General features: G+C 31.1%; 1 protein-coding gene across 1 annotated transcript in view; it reads right to left on the bottom strand.

Moving 5' to 3' along the window:
* Positions 1–3,297: 3,297 nt before the first annotated feature.
* LOC123296353 (5-hydroxytryptamine receptor-like) overlaps positions 3,298–17,058 on the bottom strand; it is an 87,646-nt gene continuing 73,885 nt past the window's right edge. Inside the window, exons 2-4 of the mRNA XM_044877814.1 lie at positions 8,292–8,365; positions 7,196–7,454; positions 3,298–4,204 (exon numbers count right to left, since the gene is read on the bottom strand). Coding sequence (XP_044733749.1) covers positions 3,298–4,204; positions 7,196–7,454; positions 8,292–8,365 — 1,240 coding nt within the window. The remainder of the gene's footprint in view (positions 4,205–7,195; positions 7,455–8,291; positions 8,366–17,058) is intronic.

The raw sequence follows: 17,058 nt of genomic DNA, 5'->3' as shown, positions 1-17,058 counted from the left end.
TACTGTACGTTTAATCAATGGTGAGACATGAATTTCTTCGTACGGGACTGACGTCGAAAAGAGTGGAGGAGGACAATGAATTTTTTATCTTTATCTTTGTGAGGGTGTATGTGCACCCCCTTGCACCCCTTACGCCACACATGAGGGTAGGTAGATGACAGATTAAGTCAACTACGACCAGAATAAATTGATTGACTGGAGTATGTTGCATTTTTTGTTTACATTATTTATAAATTATTATATTTGATATTACGTACACACATCCTTTTTTTTATTTTGTGAATATCTATTAAGCCCTCTTTTTCTATTTAGGCAAATTGCAATATAATGGATTTACCAGATAGTTTCTAAAACTTTAAAACTTGGGTCGACCTTGACAACATGCTTTTATCCAACACTGACTGACTGTCAGCCATGATAACTAGACATTTTTAGGAGGCACATTAAAAAAAAAACGTTAAAAGTGTGTCTGTAAAGAAAATAACAATTAATTACTACTAAAATGTTGGAACGAAATCATTCTAGGATGAAAAAATTGATATACACAAATCAATTAGAGTGCTACTGTTTTATACAGTCAGTACACGCGTGTTATAAAGGCTGATTTACACTTGTTCTGCTATAAGACGTACTGCTTGCGGTTGTGACTTTAGCTGGACGAAGTCGCATATATTCGGTTTCCGTAATGCTGATTCGGCTGCAGATTCATTGAATATCTATATTAAAATTAAGGGGTACGATAAGCTAATTACATAGAGACTAATACGCGTGGAAATTGTGACTACAAATATGCAATTCGTCTTATATAGTCGCTGTCATTTTCCCGTGGCTAAAACTAAGAAAACAAGAACAAATTTCGTAAAAAAGTCGTGAAAAAAATTAAAAGTTATTAAATATGTATTAGGGCTGTTTTAAAAATAGTTTCATTTGAAATATCTTTACAGTAGCTGATTTACTTCTTAATGATGTTTTCCGTATTAGGAGAACATCTATAAAAATTGTTACATTCGAATCATGTTTGCCTAATAAGATGATATTTTTTCATTGAAATTATTTGTCTAGCCTGTTCTTTCCTAAGCGATACATTTTTAGACTGTAAGTATATTTTCCGCCAGAAGCCAACATGATTAGCTTGACAATAAGGGGTGACTCATGGAATTTGATAAAGGAATAAGGAAGATAAGGTATGGACAAAAAAAACATGCTGCAAAAATGATATACAAGGACTTAAATAGCGATTTATTCCACATAATGTAATTTCTTACTTTCCTTTTTCAACTTCGATGTCTCTCAAAATAAGTTAGTTATCGAAAAAAAAACTGTCACTTCCCGTCTAAATTTGTTGAAAAGAGTTCCCTATATATTTGGCACTAATAAATAAAGAAATCAAACATTCCACATTCTTCTAATATAAAGCAGCCTTTATATATTCGAATAGTCCATAAACAGACAGACGCACCGACAGATAGACATGCGACCACTTGAAATAAATTAAAAAATTAATTTTAAAGCCCTAAAATGTGAACAACAAAGATTGTGTCATTTTTATTTATTACAATATCAATTAGGTTTTTTAAAATGGCTTCACTAGAAAATTCCTGCTAACTCGAATTAGTTCATTTTTTATTTTACTTTTAATTTGCTAATGGAAATATTTTAAATTTAAAAAAAAAAAAACAAATTATCAACTTTCTGAAAAAAAAAACAAACAAAGAAAACAAAGAGTTAGAAAATAATTTTAAATAAAATTAGAAAAAGTAAAAAATTTGCAAATAAACAAATTTTCTTTTCTAATTTCGAGTGCTTGGAGTGTATGAAACCATTCGTATTTTTCTAACATTTATAGCAGTTAAATTGCTCCAAATTACTCCAGATTATGGTTAGTAAGAGAAATATATGGTAGCCATTGTCAAATTGCATGACATTAAAACCGAATTTGGAATATAATAGGTTTTAATATCTTGTAGTATGATGACAATGGTTACCATATATTTTTCTAAGAACCATTTCTAAGAACTTGATTGAAAGAGTGTAATATATCGAGCTCTCTAACAAAAGACATCAACTTGGGTAAACAACAAAAAATGTAGGATGTAAATGTTCCGCCGTGAATGTGGTTCGCAAAAAACCAAAAAAAAAAAATCGGACTTTGATAAAAAAAGCTAATGATGTTAATAACTATTACTTATAATGTTATGATGCCACTGTTTTGTCATGAGTTACGTCACTGAGTATTAAATTGCTAAAAGTAGTGAAGTTTTTTCGTATATAATGGCGGAAACGAAACTCTAAAAACAGTCAAAGTTCGAAAAATTTGAACAGTAAGACGAATTTGAATGCGATTTTCTGCATTCGATTCGGTAGAGCATCAGGAAATTTTGTGACTTAAATTGATTTTTAAGAAATATCCAATAAAGCATAAATAATGCATTTTATAATTGAATTTTAAATTAACCATAAATATACTAAATTCACAATTCGGTTAATAGTGATGAAAATGAATCCAAACTTGCTACCTGGAGGTTTTTGGAGTCGCTGAACACGAATATCGTAGAATCGGTAGCTGGTGCCCGGGTCGCTGGACTCTTTGTATCCTGGGTACCAGGTACCTCGCATACCAATTCTATCGCAAAATTTTTGTTCAGCGACCCCCGAAACTCCCGTGTAACAAGAATCATTTTCATCACTATTAACCTAATTGTGAATTTAGTATATTTATAATACAATTATAAAATGCATATTATTAATGTAAATAATATGTTTTAAATTTTTTATAAATCAATTTAGGTCACAAAATTTCCAAAAAACCGCATTCAAATCCGTTTTACAGTTCAAATTTTCGAACTTTAGTGCTTCGTTTCGGCGATTAATTACTTAAATGAACTCTAAAATAAATGGCGCCGTGAACTTAAAAAAATTAAATAAGTTAAAAAAACAAAAAACTTACCTTGAGTCAAAAACAAACAAAAAATTAAGGATTCCTAATTTTATTCTAAACAATTATAGTTTTTTATTAGAGTTTAAAAAGTGATTTGGTCATGAATTAGAAAACATCGAATAATATTTTTAATTATTTTTCTTACTAAAATTAGTCCTATTCGGTATAATTTGACTACTACTAGGATATACAGCTGAAGATGGTCTAGTTAATGATTGTGATAATGAAGTTAAAGCGATCTCGTCAACGGATGGACTCGAATCGCTGCTCCACCTGGCTCAGTCAACCTTAAACGTGACATTGCGAGCACTAGGCGGTGGAGCACCACGATCCGTTGAACGGAGATCACTATCTGCGCATCATTGAAAATGTCTAATACCACCAAAGTGTCGATTTCGTCGACGTGCTGTGGCACGTCGCCCGCACAAAATTCGTTTGAATGCTTGTCGAAATTCGGGACTAAATATTGTATAAATAATTGGATTTAACGTTGAATTAAAATAACCTAACCATAGAAAAAACGACATTAAATATTCGTTGAATGTCCAAGTTCGAAACACTGGTAACAATATGGCCATTATAAAGAATGGTAACCAACACATCACAAAAGCACCCGTAATTATTGCCAAAGTTTTTGCAGCTTTACGCTCACGTTTCGAATCCATTGCATCTTTACTTTTCCTCTTCACTGGATAATGATGATGGGAAGATTGTTGAGGTTGATATGAGACCATATCGGTTGTAGGTGGGTCTGGCTCTAACCCATTGGCAAATGATGTTTTCTCTGGACTTGTGTTCGCAGATGATACTGTTGTAAATGCGGTTGTTGTCTCAGATATGGTGGGTAAAGGTCGACCTATGATTGTCACTACTGCCGCTGCTATTCCTCCACTACCACTAGCAGCCGCAATAACACCGCCCGCAGCTGGATTTTTTGGGGCTCCAGCTCCTCCAGCACCTCCACTTGTTGCTTGACGCCTTCGTATACGCTTTCGGGCAGTTTGGAAGATTCGCCAATAGAGGATGAGAATAACTAATAGTGGTAGATAAAAGGAGGATGCAGTGGCAAAAATTTGGTAGCCTAGATCTTGGCTAACCATACAAGTGAGTTCTTTATTTACTCGATGGTCCCATTCATCGTCTTTCCAACCTAACATCGGGGCAATACAAACCACAAAAGCTAAACTCCACACGACAAGGATCATCATACCAATTCGTTTTGCTGTGCGTTGGTGAATATAATCAATGTTGGTTACTGCCCAGTACCTGTCGAATAAAAAACCCTATTAATTATTTAAAAATTAAAAAAAAACTGTTAATTTGTCAAGTATGCAAATATGTTTGATACTCTAGTAAACGAGGATTTAACCTCTGAATTTTTTCCTATAGCTCCGATTGACTTGAAAATTTAAGGGTAAGTAAGTAAATAAGACGCCAGGAAACAACAGTAATATGGCAACGAGTAGTGCTTTCTCCCAGGGAGTGGAAGATTTCTCTGCTAGAGAGAGGAAATGATTAGATTAAAAATGGCTATGGGTAGGATCCAAAGTAGGACAAATTCTAAGCAAAAACTGTCATCAAAGCATAAATCGAAAAGTCTATAATTTTCAGTTACTGGCTATTGAAAATCGATGTTTTTCATTGTAAAAATCACGGTTTTCATAAGTTTTTCTCTAATCTCTAACTAGAAAAATTGACACCCCAGAAAAAAAACTTTGTATAGAAAATTTAGCTTATAAAAAGAGGAAAAGATTACTCTACTATTTTATTAGTTTTCGTGCGATATTTATTGAGGTACTAGCTAGTTGAAAGCAACTGTCTGTTTACCGGCAACAACTATTTAAGTATTTAACGTTAAATAACTGAAAAATTCGGCGTTGTTTGAAAAAGTATATCGTACACTTTCTAAGGTACTATAAAGAACCTTGAAAATTAGCACAAAATCTGATGATATAGCACGGGAACTAAAATTAATTTAGGTTAGGTTATATTGGCTGTCCACAAGCACACACTTAGGCAATAGAGCCGATTGTGATACCATATATGTGTTTTACGACCTTCTCCGCTGATAATTTCATTTATCAGCTCCTCGATTATTTTCACAGGCTGAGTGCACCTCCTTCAGGCATATACCATGCATTACACCAGCCCATCACAACTATTAATTAAAATAATTTAGGTTGAGATTGCGGAAATCGAACCCGCTACCCTAAGAATACCGCGAACTGATTTGGTTACGCTTTAACCAACTGAGCTACTAGGGTTGACGCTTTACCATTTACTTTACTTTACCATTTAAGATACTTATAGCATACTCAAAAAGTTCTAGCAGTTTTGGATTTATATTTTTTGAAAAATTATTTTTCGAGTTGTTTAATGATAAAGACATTTTTTTTTCGAAAATTTTTTTGCATTTAAATTTCTATATTTAAAAAAATATATATTCGAAACTGCTAAAGCTTTTTGGGCATGTTGTAAGTACTTACATTAAGTAAATTGGAAAGCGGCAAGCATTAATTTTAGCTCCCGCGGTAAATTTATCAGTTTTTGTGCTGAACAAAACATAAATAAAGGTACGAGCAACTTTCTTTTCGATATAACTCCGTTAATTTTCGTGCAAATGACTTAAATCTTTTTTCATTTTCAAGGTTTTTTATAGTAGGTACTTTAAAAAGTGAACTATATACTTTTTTCAAAAAGGTCAAATTTTCCAGTTATTTGGCGTTAAATACTCTGAATTTCGATCGCCCATAACTCGGAAAGTATTGACTTTTCGAAATATACTTAAATAAAACTTTTTCATTATCAATAAATGTTTTTCCAGCACCTAGAAGCGGTTGTTACCATTCCCTGGACAAAAGCACCACTCGGCAATATAAATTTTTATCTAGAGGGTGAACAAATCTTAATCCCAAATTTTCATTAAAATCGGTGCTATAGGTCAAAATTGAAAGATTTCTTCTTTTTCCGTCCTCGTCCACTGAAGTATGATATCGTTACCTAATTTTGCAATTGATAGTTCAATAATTTATATTTTACTTAAAACTACGATACGCTCCTGAATAGGTACTGTTCCCAATATTCACAAATCTTTCCTTTAAACAGGAAGACATTTCTGCTGTATATTTATGAGACGTGCTTTTAAATGTGTTGCAACGAACCACAAAATGGATGAGGGAAAAATTGAAAAAGATTTATTAGCTATATACCATAAATTGAGCCCAAGGTGTTTAACATTTACCGGAAATACTTTGTGTGGATATTGTATCATACTTATATAGTAAAGATATTTATTTCGAGAGGCGTTGCTACCGTTTTTATCTTCTTTAAAAAAATGATGAATTGTTATTTACTTTTGTGTTGTAAAGATCAAGAAAATATGCATTGTAAAAACGAACGAAGAGCGAACGCAATAGAAAATGTTACTTTGCAATATTTAAACACGATGCGATGATAGTGTCACAGTATTTATAAAATAAAATTTATACAGTGTAGAAATAAAAATATGTACTCATATTGCAGCTAAATAAATTGGATATTTTGTTATTTTTACTCGATTATCTTAGAAGTAGGCTTGTATAGTATATAACATTACAAGAGCAGAAAGTTTGAGATTCCTGCATTGGCATTCTTGCATCATGGCGCGCAGTTCAGAGCTCTGCTTTGCAAACTTTCTGCCCTTGTAGTGTATATTATTTTTCGTCATTTTCGGCCGAAAGTACGTACTTGCTGCTTCTGTTGGGAGGCCGAAAGTTCGACATTCATGCTTTGGTATCTAAGTATAAATTTCGGACTTTCTGCCTACCAACAAAAGCAGCAAGTACGTACTTTTGGCCGTAGATAAAGAAAAACTAATTTTCATCAAACTAATTTGATTTGAGCATTTGATTGGCAAAACACAGAAATGGAATTGTAAAGGAAAATAATTAAAGGAAGATAATTGGCCATTCACAATTGTATAGTGTATCATGTAATTTTCAATGAGCAAAAAAAAAAAGAAAGAATCATCGGTTTTTCAATTTTCAAAACTTCAATTTTCCACTTAAATTGTTTTTCACAAATGGCCCTTCTAATCGTTCTAATATAATTATTTTCATCATTTCATTTCAATCATTATTTTTAAGCGTTAGAAACTTGGGACTAAACTTAATATACTATGTATATTTCATATATACATGGTATAATAGAGAACAATGGATAATTTTTCAATGAAGTTGATAGAGGTCACAAAACAAATATAGATACATAATTACTTACCTATCTAATGCAATAGCAACTAAATGTAAAATGGATGCTGTACAACATAGTACATCACTGCTGGTCCACATGTCACACAGTTCTGGTCCTAACGTCCATTGTTTACTAACTTCATACACAGCACTTAATGGCATCACCAAACATGCAACTAATAGATCCGCAACCGCCAATGATAATATTAAATAGTTGGCAACATTTTGTAGATTTCGTTCCAATAAAATTGCTGCTATCACAAAAACATTACCTGAAACAAAACAAACCAAATCAATATGTAAATAAAAATGCATTTAATCTGTTTAAAGCGTTTTTTATTTTTTATTTTTATATGGTTTATGTGGTTTAATGAAAAATAGATTGGAAAACTGCTTTAAGTGGGGTAAAAACATTTATCTATCGGATTTTGATCATCAATTCGGAAATTTTCAACTGTTGTGTCTTGCAATAACGCAAAACTGGGTTCTTTCCAGTATTTTGCATTCTTGCTTTGTAATGGTTCGACTCGTAGTCAGGTTTTGAAAAAAAAAACCTTGGCAATATCCGAAAGTACATGAAAAGTCGGCAGTTAAAAACAAAGTTAAAATCCGATGATTTGCCTGATATTTTATAATGACTTTTTATGACACCCAACGCCTTTATTCAACTTATTTTCTAGTTTTTAGTTCAGTTAGTTAAAAAAATTAGTTTTTATAGTTTTTTTTAAAACATTTATTTATTTACATTAACTATTTGGAGAATCTTGTAAAATTATATTTAGGAGCCCTTAAAATAAATTCCCTTTAATAATTCAAACCTGAATATTTTTGTGTGGACAGTAATTACTTTACTTCGTACAAAAAACAACAACACTAAAAAAATTTAATCATTTATTAGGAATTTATTTTTGTAAGGAAAAATTTCTATAAATAGAATTTATTTACTGTTGAATTTTCGATTATAAGGCAGTTTACAAAGTCTATAAAAGTTTATTATTATTTTATAAAAAGAAATTATCTTCGCTAGAAAAATTCCAAGGTAAAAAATCTACACTTTACTATGATCTATAAAAGAGTACAGAGTATTACAGGGTCATTCATGCATGCAAAAGAACAGAATCTCGTCAAAATTATAAAAAGAAGGATATTTGTAACAATTCTTTTCTTTTCGCTAATTTTATCATTTTGGTATAGCGCACTAAGTGTAACCAGAAAAAGATAGCGATATTATTTTATTGTAAGACCATATTTTTCTACTTGCACTTACTGAATGCAGTGTATATGTCACAATCAAAATTCTTACCCATTCAAAAGAAATCATTGGTTAATACTGCTTTTGGCTATAAATTTGCGGCCAAAAGAGTTTTGACTGACGATTCTGGTCAAAACTAGTTTTAATCACTAGAGGGGAACCGTCATGAATAACTTGGTATTTAATAACTCTGGTAAAAACCACTCTACACAAAAACAACCCGGTGCCAAAATAACTCCGGTCAAAACAACTCGGTACAAAAACAACTCGCGTTAGCCATGCTACTGCGTTCACTCACTGATTAACGGGTTGCCCATGCCTTTAGTGAGAGCTAGCATTAGTATGCGGATTTTTGGACTTTTTGGTTAACCCAATGATTACGTTCATTCACTGATCCACGGGTTGGCCATGCCCTTATTGAGGTCGAATGAGCACGGATCTGCGGGATTTTTTGGGATTTCTGGTTAACTCTGTGATTGCGTTCATTCATTAATCCGCGTGGGAGTCGGTTTTGTTTGTTTGTTTTTTTTTTTTTGTACCGAGTTGTTTTTTCCGAAGTTGTAATGGCCGAGTTGTTTTAGTGTATAACCTGGAAAGAGAGTTAGTGTATTACAAAGGTTTGGTATTATAACGTTTAATACAAAGAAAAGTAACAAGTACTTAAAAAATTGACAATAAAATAACGAAAAAAGACATTTACGTTATAGTTTTTTTATTAATTTTAATTGGAGTTAAAATAACTGAAGTAAAAGTAAGGAAAAATCATTTAGTCAAAACCACCTTCATTGAACAAAACTACTTTTTACTGTTACTTCAGTTAAAAGTACTATTGGCGAAAGACTGCGGTGGAAAAAGGTACACGTACTCAAAATACCTAACAGCTTATTTATTAAAAACTCTGCTTCGATAGGGAAATCGAATCATAAGAGATATTCGTATCTGCTATTCTCAGATGCTTTGGAAAATATTTTTTCTGCTTGACTTAGTTAAATTTATCGGTAAAATTTTGGTGTCTAATCTAAATTTTATATATTTTTAAATGGCTCCAACGATTTTCATGAAAATGAGTATGTAGGGGTTTTTTGGGGCGATAAGTCGATCTAACAAGGTTTCATTTTAAAAAAACGTCGTTTTATTCGTTTTTTCATGAAAAACTGAAACATACATCGCAAAATATGACTCTTCCTGACATCTTGGTGTATATCGTAGTTAATGAAATACAATGCAAATTATAACTCTTCCTGACATCTATTGGTGTATATCGTAGTTAATGAAATAAAATACATTACCGGGACATTCAAATTGGTATTTGTGTGGAGACATTTAAAACGGTCTTCTATTAGTGATAAAATTTGTGTCTTTTTAAGAATACCGAGCAAAGCTCGGTCATCCAGATATTATAATATTATATGTTTTCCGTGCATTTTTTGTGATACTGAGTATATACAGTGTGTCCCCGGATAGAGGTAACTATACTTGTAAATTTTCTTATTTTTCATTTTAAGAAAAAAAGTCATTCTTTATAAGAAGTTTTGCTTATTATGAAAAGTATGTAGGAATATTTAAAACTTCTAAATAATGTACAGGGTAGCTAAAAATTTGGTATCACTATTTTTTTTTTTGGTGAAATTCCCTTCCTTTTTATAAGTTGACAAAATGTTACTAAAAAAAGTTACTCAAAATTAACAATTATGACTCTATTTCAAGAAGATCTTTTCAACTTTGACAATTCCAATCTTAGTGAATGTTTATCCGAGAAAATAAATTTTCTTTTTAATTTTCTAAACTAGTCCACAAAAAAATACACTCTCGGATAGTACATGTTAATTGATTTATTATTATTTTCTTTGTTTCGTTTTTTTTATAATTACAGCTTTTGTTCAAATAAAAAATGATGCTATAATTAAAGTGCTCGAATCTTCTTGACATTTTGTATAGTGATATTTTCTAGATATCTTGAGTCATAATTGTTAATTGCGAGAAACTTTTCTTAGTAACATTTCGCCAATTTATAAAAAAGAAAGGTAGATTACCAAAAAGAAAAATAGTGATTTCAATTTTTGGGCTACTCTGTATGTTATTAAGAAGTTTTAAATATTCTTACATACCTTTCAGAATAAGCAAAACTTCTTATAAAGAATGACTGTTTTTCTTAAAATGCAAAATAAGAAAATTTACAAGTATGGTTACCTCTATCCGGGGACACACTATATATGTATGTATTTGTATTCCTCTAAGGCACAATAGAGACCAAACGTGTGGACCTATATTGATTATTCTTAGGCCAACCGATTTGTCTTAACCTTGTGAGTGCTATTGAAGATATGGTAGTAATGAATATTAAATATGGTGACCACCAGATGCCATATTGTATGGCACGCCATTTTACTATTTAATAGGCTAATTTTTATCGAGAAAAAAAATTAATTAATTATTTTTTTTCAATCAGAAATTTTATATTTTATATTTTATATTTTGTAAAATAAATCTTAGTAAAAGAGAGATTGATATAAGATAAGATGAGCAAAGAGAGATGAGAATTAAAATTATGATGATAACATTTTTATTATGTTATCATCATAATAAAAATGTATTATTATTATGATGATACATAATAATAAATCAGTTAATTTTATTTGAATTAGATAAAAAAAAAATGATTGAATTAAAATTATGTACATAATGGAAATAGAGAATTAAAATTATGTACATAATAAAAATGATTGAATTAAAATTATGTTCATAATGGAAATATATGGCACGCCGTTTTACTATTTAATATGAATTAAAATTATGTACATAATAAAAATGTTTGAATTAAAATTATGTACATAATAAAAATGATTGAATTAAAATTATGTACATAATAATAATACATTATTATTATGATGATAACATAATAATAATGTATTATTATTACGATCATTTTTTTTCGAACATTAAATAGTAAAATGGCGTGCCATAATATTGTCAAAAAGAAGAAAAAGAAAGTCGACAAACTATGCTAAATGAGGGAATCATTGAATTCCTATTAAATAGATAAATCGATTGAGAATCATTAAAATGGGCTTACGCGATTGATCTCTATAGCGCTACAATAGAAAAAACATACATATATAAGCTAAAATGGAAAGTCGACGAACTAAGTTAAGTGGGGTATCATTCATATTTGAAAAACTAACTAAAAAGTGTAAAATTAATTTAAAAAATAAAAAACCCGACTACGTTAAATAAAAACTGAAAAGAAACAAAACCAGTTCAGTAGTTTGTATATCGACTTTCGGGACCAATTATTGGGAAGATTTGAGCCGGTCTTGATTTTAATGGATTCCGACTATTAAAGTCGCTATACAATAAACTGCTGGACTTGTTTTTTTTTTTCTTTTCAGTTTTTATTCATAGCAGTCAGTTATTAACGATAATTCGAAGAGGTTCACTTTGTACATATACAATATATTTTAGTGTCTACAGCTACGATAGCAATGTGCTAACAAATTCAAGCTTCATAGTACGCTCGTGGGTAGGTACGTATTTCTAGCTAACATATAGTGGAAGTTATGTGTGTATAGCACTTTACTAGAAAGTACACTTATATATATTATAAACTCTTCTTCTCTTCAAACAATAGTGGTTTGCCTTTCAAAATTATGGTACACCTTATTGTTCAATATACAGGATCTTTCAGGAGCTCACATTTATCAATTTGTTCTAGTTCGATAACAGTTCTTAAAATCGTCTGGCAACTGGAGCGAACTTTACCTCCTCTATGCCATGTTTTTGCGTTTTATGATGAAATCTCTTCTCTAAATAGGGTATTTTACTCTATATGAGAAAATATCTAAAAATATATTATATTGAGATTCCAAGTTTTCAGTTTTTAAATGTGTAGCGGCCATGTTATTTCGTCTTATGACGGTTGATCAATTGAATAAAGTCGATTGAATATGTTAAACATTTTTAAGGTAAACCAATTATCTCTAGAAACAATTTAGTCCCAAGTTTGTAACGCTTAAAAATAATGATGCTAGGAAAAACATTTTGTCATAGGTGTTCATAAAATCACCTAATTAGTCTATTTCCGGTTGTTCGTCCGTCCGTCCGTCCGTCCGTCTGTGGACACGATAACTCAAAAACGAAAAAAGATATCAAGCTGAAATTTTTACAGCGTACTCAGGACGTAAAAAGTGAGGTCAAGTTCGTCTTGGGTCTTGGGTCCGTAGGACCCATCTTGTAAACCGATAGAGATAGAACAAAAGTTTAAATGTAAAAAATGTTCCTTATCAAAAATTAACTTTGCGTAACTTTGCATATTCCATTCAAAATTATTAATTATTCCAAAATTACAAGTATTGGTTTTTTCGATTTTTTGGAATTTTTTTAAGGGGTACCCCTTTATACAAAATCGAAAAAATCGAAAAAAAATGTTGGCTCCGATTTCGATAAAACTCTGTTTATAAGTTAATTTTGACCCATAATTTACAAAAATCGTATTTATATAACGATTATGAAACTAGTTTCGGAGATATCGAGCCAAAATATGGGATAATGGGTGATATTTCAACAACTATGCTTCCAATCATCAAATGAATACGATTTTTGAATTTTTTGGGTCAAAATTACCTTATATACTAAGTTTTATCCAAATCAGAAACCATCAATTTTTTTCGATTTTTTGGAATTTTTTTAAGGGGTACCCCTTTACAAAAATCGAAAAAATCGAAAAAAAATGTTGGCTCCGATTTCGATAAAACTCTGTTTATAAGGTAATTTTGACCCATAATTTACAAAAATCGTATTTATATAACGATTAGGAAACTAGTTTCGGAGATATCGAGCCAAAATATGGGATAACGGGTGATATTTCAAAAACTATGCTTCCAATCATCAAATGAATACGATTTTTGAATTTTTTGGGTCAAAATTACCTTATATACTAAGTTTTATCCAAATCAGAAACCATCAATTTTTTTCGATTTTTTGGAATTTTTTTAAGGGGTACCCCTTTACAAAAATCGAAAAAATCGAAAAAAAAAATGTTGGCTCCGATTTCGATAAAACTCTGTTTATAAGGTAATTTTGACCCATAATTTACAAAAATCGTATTTATATAACGATTAGGAAACTAGTTTCGGAGATATCGAGCCAAAATATGGGATAATGGGTGATATTTCAACAACTATGCTTCCAATCATCAAATGAATACGATTTTTGAATTTTTTGGGTCAAAATTACCTTATATACTAAGTTTCATTCAAATCAGAAACCATAAATTTTTTTCGATTTTTTGTTTATGTACTTTAGTTTATGTATATGAAATATACGATACCAGGTATACTAAGTTTTGTCCCAAGTTTGTAACGCTTAAAAATATTGATGCTATGAACAAAATTTAGGTATAGGTGTTCATAAAATCATTAAATTAGTCCATTTTCGATCTGTCTATCTGTCGTCTGTCCATCTGTCATCACGATAACTAAAAAACGAAAAAACATATCAAGCTGAAATTTTTATATAATGCATCTAAGTGAGCAGTATTATTTACATGTGTTCTCTCCCACTCTATGCAGGCACACAACAGAAGAACTGTTGTATAGCTGAAAAGACATCGAAGCCACGATACCATCGAAGCCATCGAAGTCTTTTTTGCAATTTCATATAACATCTATAATATCTCTTACTTAGATGCATTTATTAACGCATGTACTTTGTCATACTCACGATATTTATATGCCTAGATGTAAATCGAACTAGTGGTATATGTGTGACATGTATGTATGTGTAATGTGAAAGAGTAATCAACACTGCCTATACATGGTATTTCAACAATTAACTCAGTCAATTGTTTGTTTTCACTTGTTTTAAAATTGATATATGCTTGAAATTCGATAAATAAATTTGCTCGAGAAAAATGCTTCATATGAAAAATGTTTCAAAGACACATATATCTTACACCGCGACCGGTATCGTGTTATTAAAACCTCACTCTGATACATAACTAACAAACATTATGTAAACACTTTATATTATAAAGTTGCTTTTTATAAATACGGAAACAATAAGCAAACAAAAAAAATTTTTTTTTATAAACCGAATATGTTAGAGAGTAACTGAGAGCAAAAATCTAGCTTTTTGTGGGTATGTTAATCCAATTTGAAAAAAAATGGTTTTTATAGAAAAGCAAACCACTTTTATTGGATTTTTTGGGAATTTTTTTTTTTTCGCAAAAACAATTATATGAAATAACAATTTTGATACGAAAAATTATTTTGGGTAAAATTTTTCAGTCCGTTTTTGCCTAAACTGTACGGTTTGCGGAAAAACATACTAATAGAAGACCGTTTTAAATGTCTCCACACAAATACCAATTTGAATGTCCCGGTAATGTATTTTATTTCATTAACTACGATATACACCAATAGATGTCAGGAAGAGTTATAATTTGCATTGTATTTCATTAACTACGATATACACCAAAAGATGTCAGGAAGAGTCATATTTTGCGATGTATATTTTGCGATGTATATATATATATATATATATATATATATATATATATATATACAAGAATTGCTCGTTTAAATATATAAGATAATAATTTTCTAATTTAAAGTATTCATCTATCGATTACCAGGTATGAAGTAGAGAGAGGTTTTAATTGAACTAGAAAACCAAGGTTAAGTTTAAGACCTGCGTAGATGTGCGCTTAAACAACATTTTTCGCTTGAAGCATTTTTATCGATAAAAGTTATTTTTCGAGTTTCAAGCATGTCAATCAATTTACACAAGCCACCCTGTAGTTCTGAAACATTCAGCCTGAATACACTTAATAATGACTGTTAGATTAAATAATAGGTTTTTTGAAGTGTTAAAATAATATAAAATGGCTTACATAAGCTAATTATTTTTGGTGAAATTAGCATCTATTATAAAGCTGACTAAAAAACCATTCATTGTGTTAGGTGAGTTGTGTGTAAATGAAACCAACTGGACAATTTTTATTTGTAATACAATTAAATTGCCATTAAAAATTTAGCTCGTTTAGTCCCAAAATGTCTTCACAATTGATTGCATACTTTTCATCATTATATTTAAGGTTCATAGTATTGGTGGTTCCAAAAGTTTTGTCCGTTTTTATAAAACACAAGTCGATTAATTCCGTTGGCATAAAAATTGTTTGCTCGGGATTCTATGAAGTCGACGAAGGTTGTTTTTGCTTGGTCTTGATTGGCGAAGGTTCTATCGGTAAGAAAGTTACCGAAGTGATTGAAAAGATGGAAGTCGGTTGGCGAGATGTTTGTGGAGTATGGTGGGTAAGGTAGAACGTTTAATTTTCGGACAGTGATTTTCAGATGCAATTTTCGGTACATTTCGTCGATTTCCTTACAAAAGCACTTGGCTGTGATGATTTGGCCTGTTTGCAGAAAGTTATAGTGAATCACCTTTCGAGCTTTTGGACCTTTCCGACGTTTTTGACGTGAACGACGTTTTTTTAACATGAAACCTTGTTAGATCGACTTATCGCCCCAAAAAACCCCTACATACTCATTTTCATCGTTGGAGCCATTTCCAAGATCGTTGATATATATATATATATAAGATATAATCTCAACAACTGCCTATAAAGTTTTTAATATTTTATACATAGGAAGTTAAAACTTGTACGTTATATTTGTTTTTCGTATCAATATCAGTCTTTAGTCCTTATCCTTAAAATGATGCTCGATAGATAGCTCTAACACTTTAATCCTTTATCATAAACATTACATTAAGTAGATATGGTGACAAACTTTATAAAATGGTTTGACCTTATAACTTGTTATGCAAATATATTGTGTGTGAGTCAATCGAATAACCTAAATAAGTTTGGAAAAAAGGGTTCTAGACGGCTATAAGTAGCTCAAGAACGATGAAATTATAAGAAGTTTATTTTATGCCAGTATGCCATCTAAAAGAATTAAATTTCAACCTAAAAAACTCTCTCTATTTGATTAATTACAATATTGTACACAGCTTATAAGGTTACCATCTCCAAGCTCCGGCCATCCGGGAGATAGTTAAATTAATCTATTTGGTCAAAATAAGTCTCGTTTGAATCAGTGCACTTTTGCCAACGTAACACAAATCGATTAATTCTGTCAACATAAAAATTGGGTGTTGGGAATTCGATGAAGTCGACTAAAGCTGTTTTTGCCTGGTCCGGATTGACGAAGATTCTACCAGTGAGAAAGATATCGAAGTGCTTGGAAAGATGAAAGTCGGTTGGCGAGAGATCTGAGGAGAGGCAGAAGCAGAACTGGTAATGATGGAACGTTGAATTTTCGGATAGTAAAAGCTGCGGATGGGCGTTTTCTTTGAGAAGAATCGGACTTCTTCTGTTGACCAGTGCCGGCTACTACTTTCGCAATTTTCGGTACACTTCGTCGATTTTCTGACTATAAGATCCAACTTTGATGGTTTGGCTCGGTTGCAGTTTATAGTGTACCTTTTTTTCGAGCTGTTTGACCTTCCAATACTTTTTAAACCATCAAAGAGACAAAAATTAATATTATACTGTATTTTTTAAATTACATTTGGAAGGTTTTCTTTTTATTTGTCAAAATCTCGTGATTGAAAATACTCGAATATCACTGACCAAAAGG

The sequence above is a fragment of the Chrysoperla carnea genome, chromosome 3, assembly GCF_905475395.1.
Source record: "Chrysoperla carnea chromosome 3, inChrCarn1.1, whole genome shotgun sequence".
NCBI classification, from domain to species: Eukaryota; Metazoa; Arthropoda; class Insecta; order Neuroptera; family Chrysopidae; genus Chrysoperla; species Chrysoperla carnea.
This window is presented reverse-complemented; position numbering and strand designations above follow the sequence as displayed.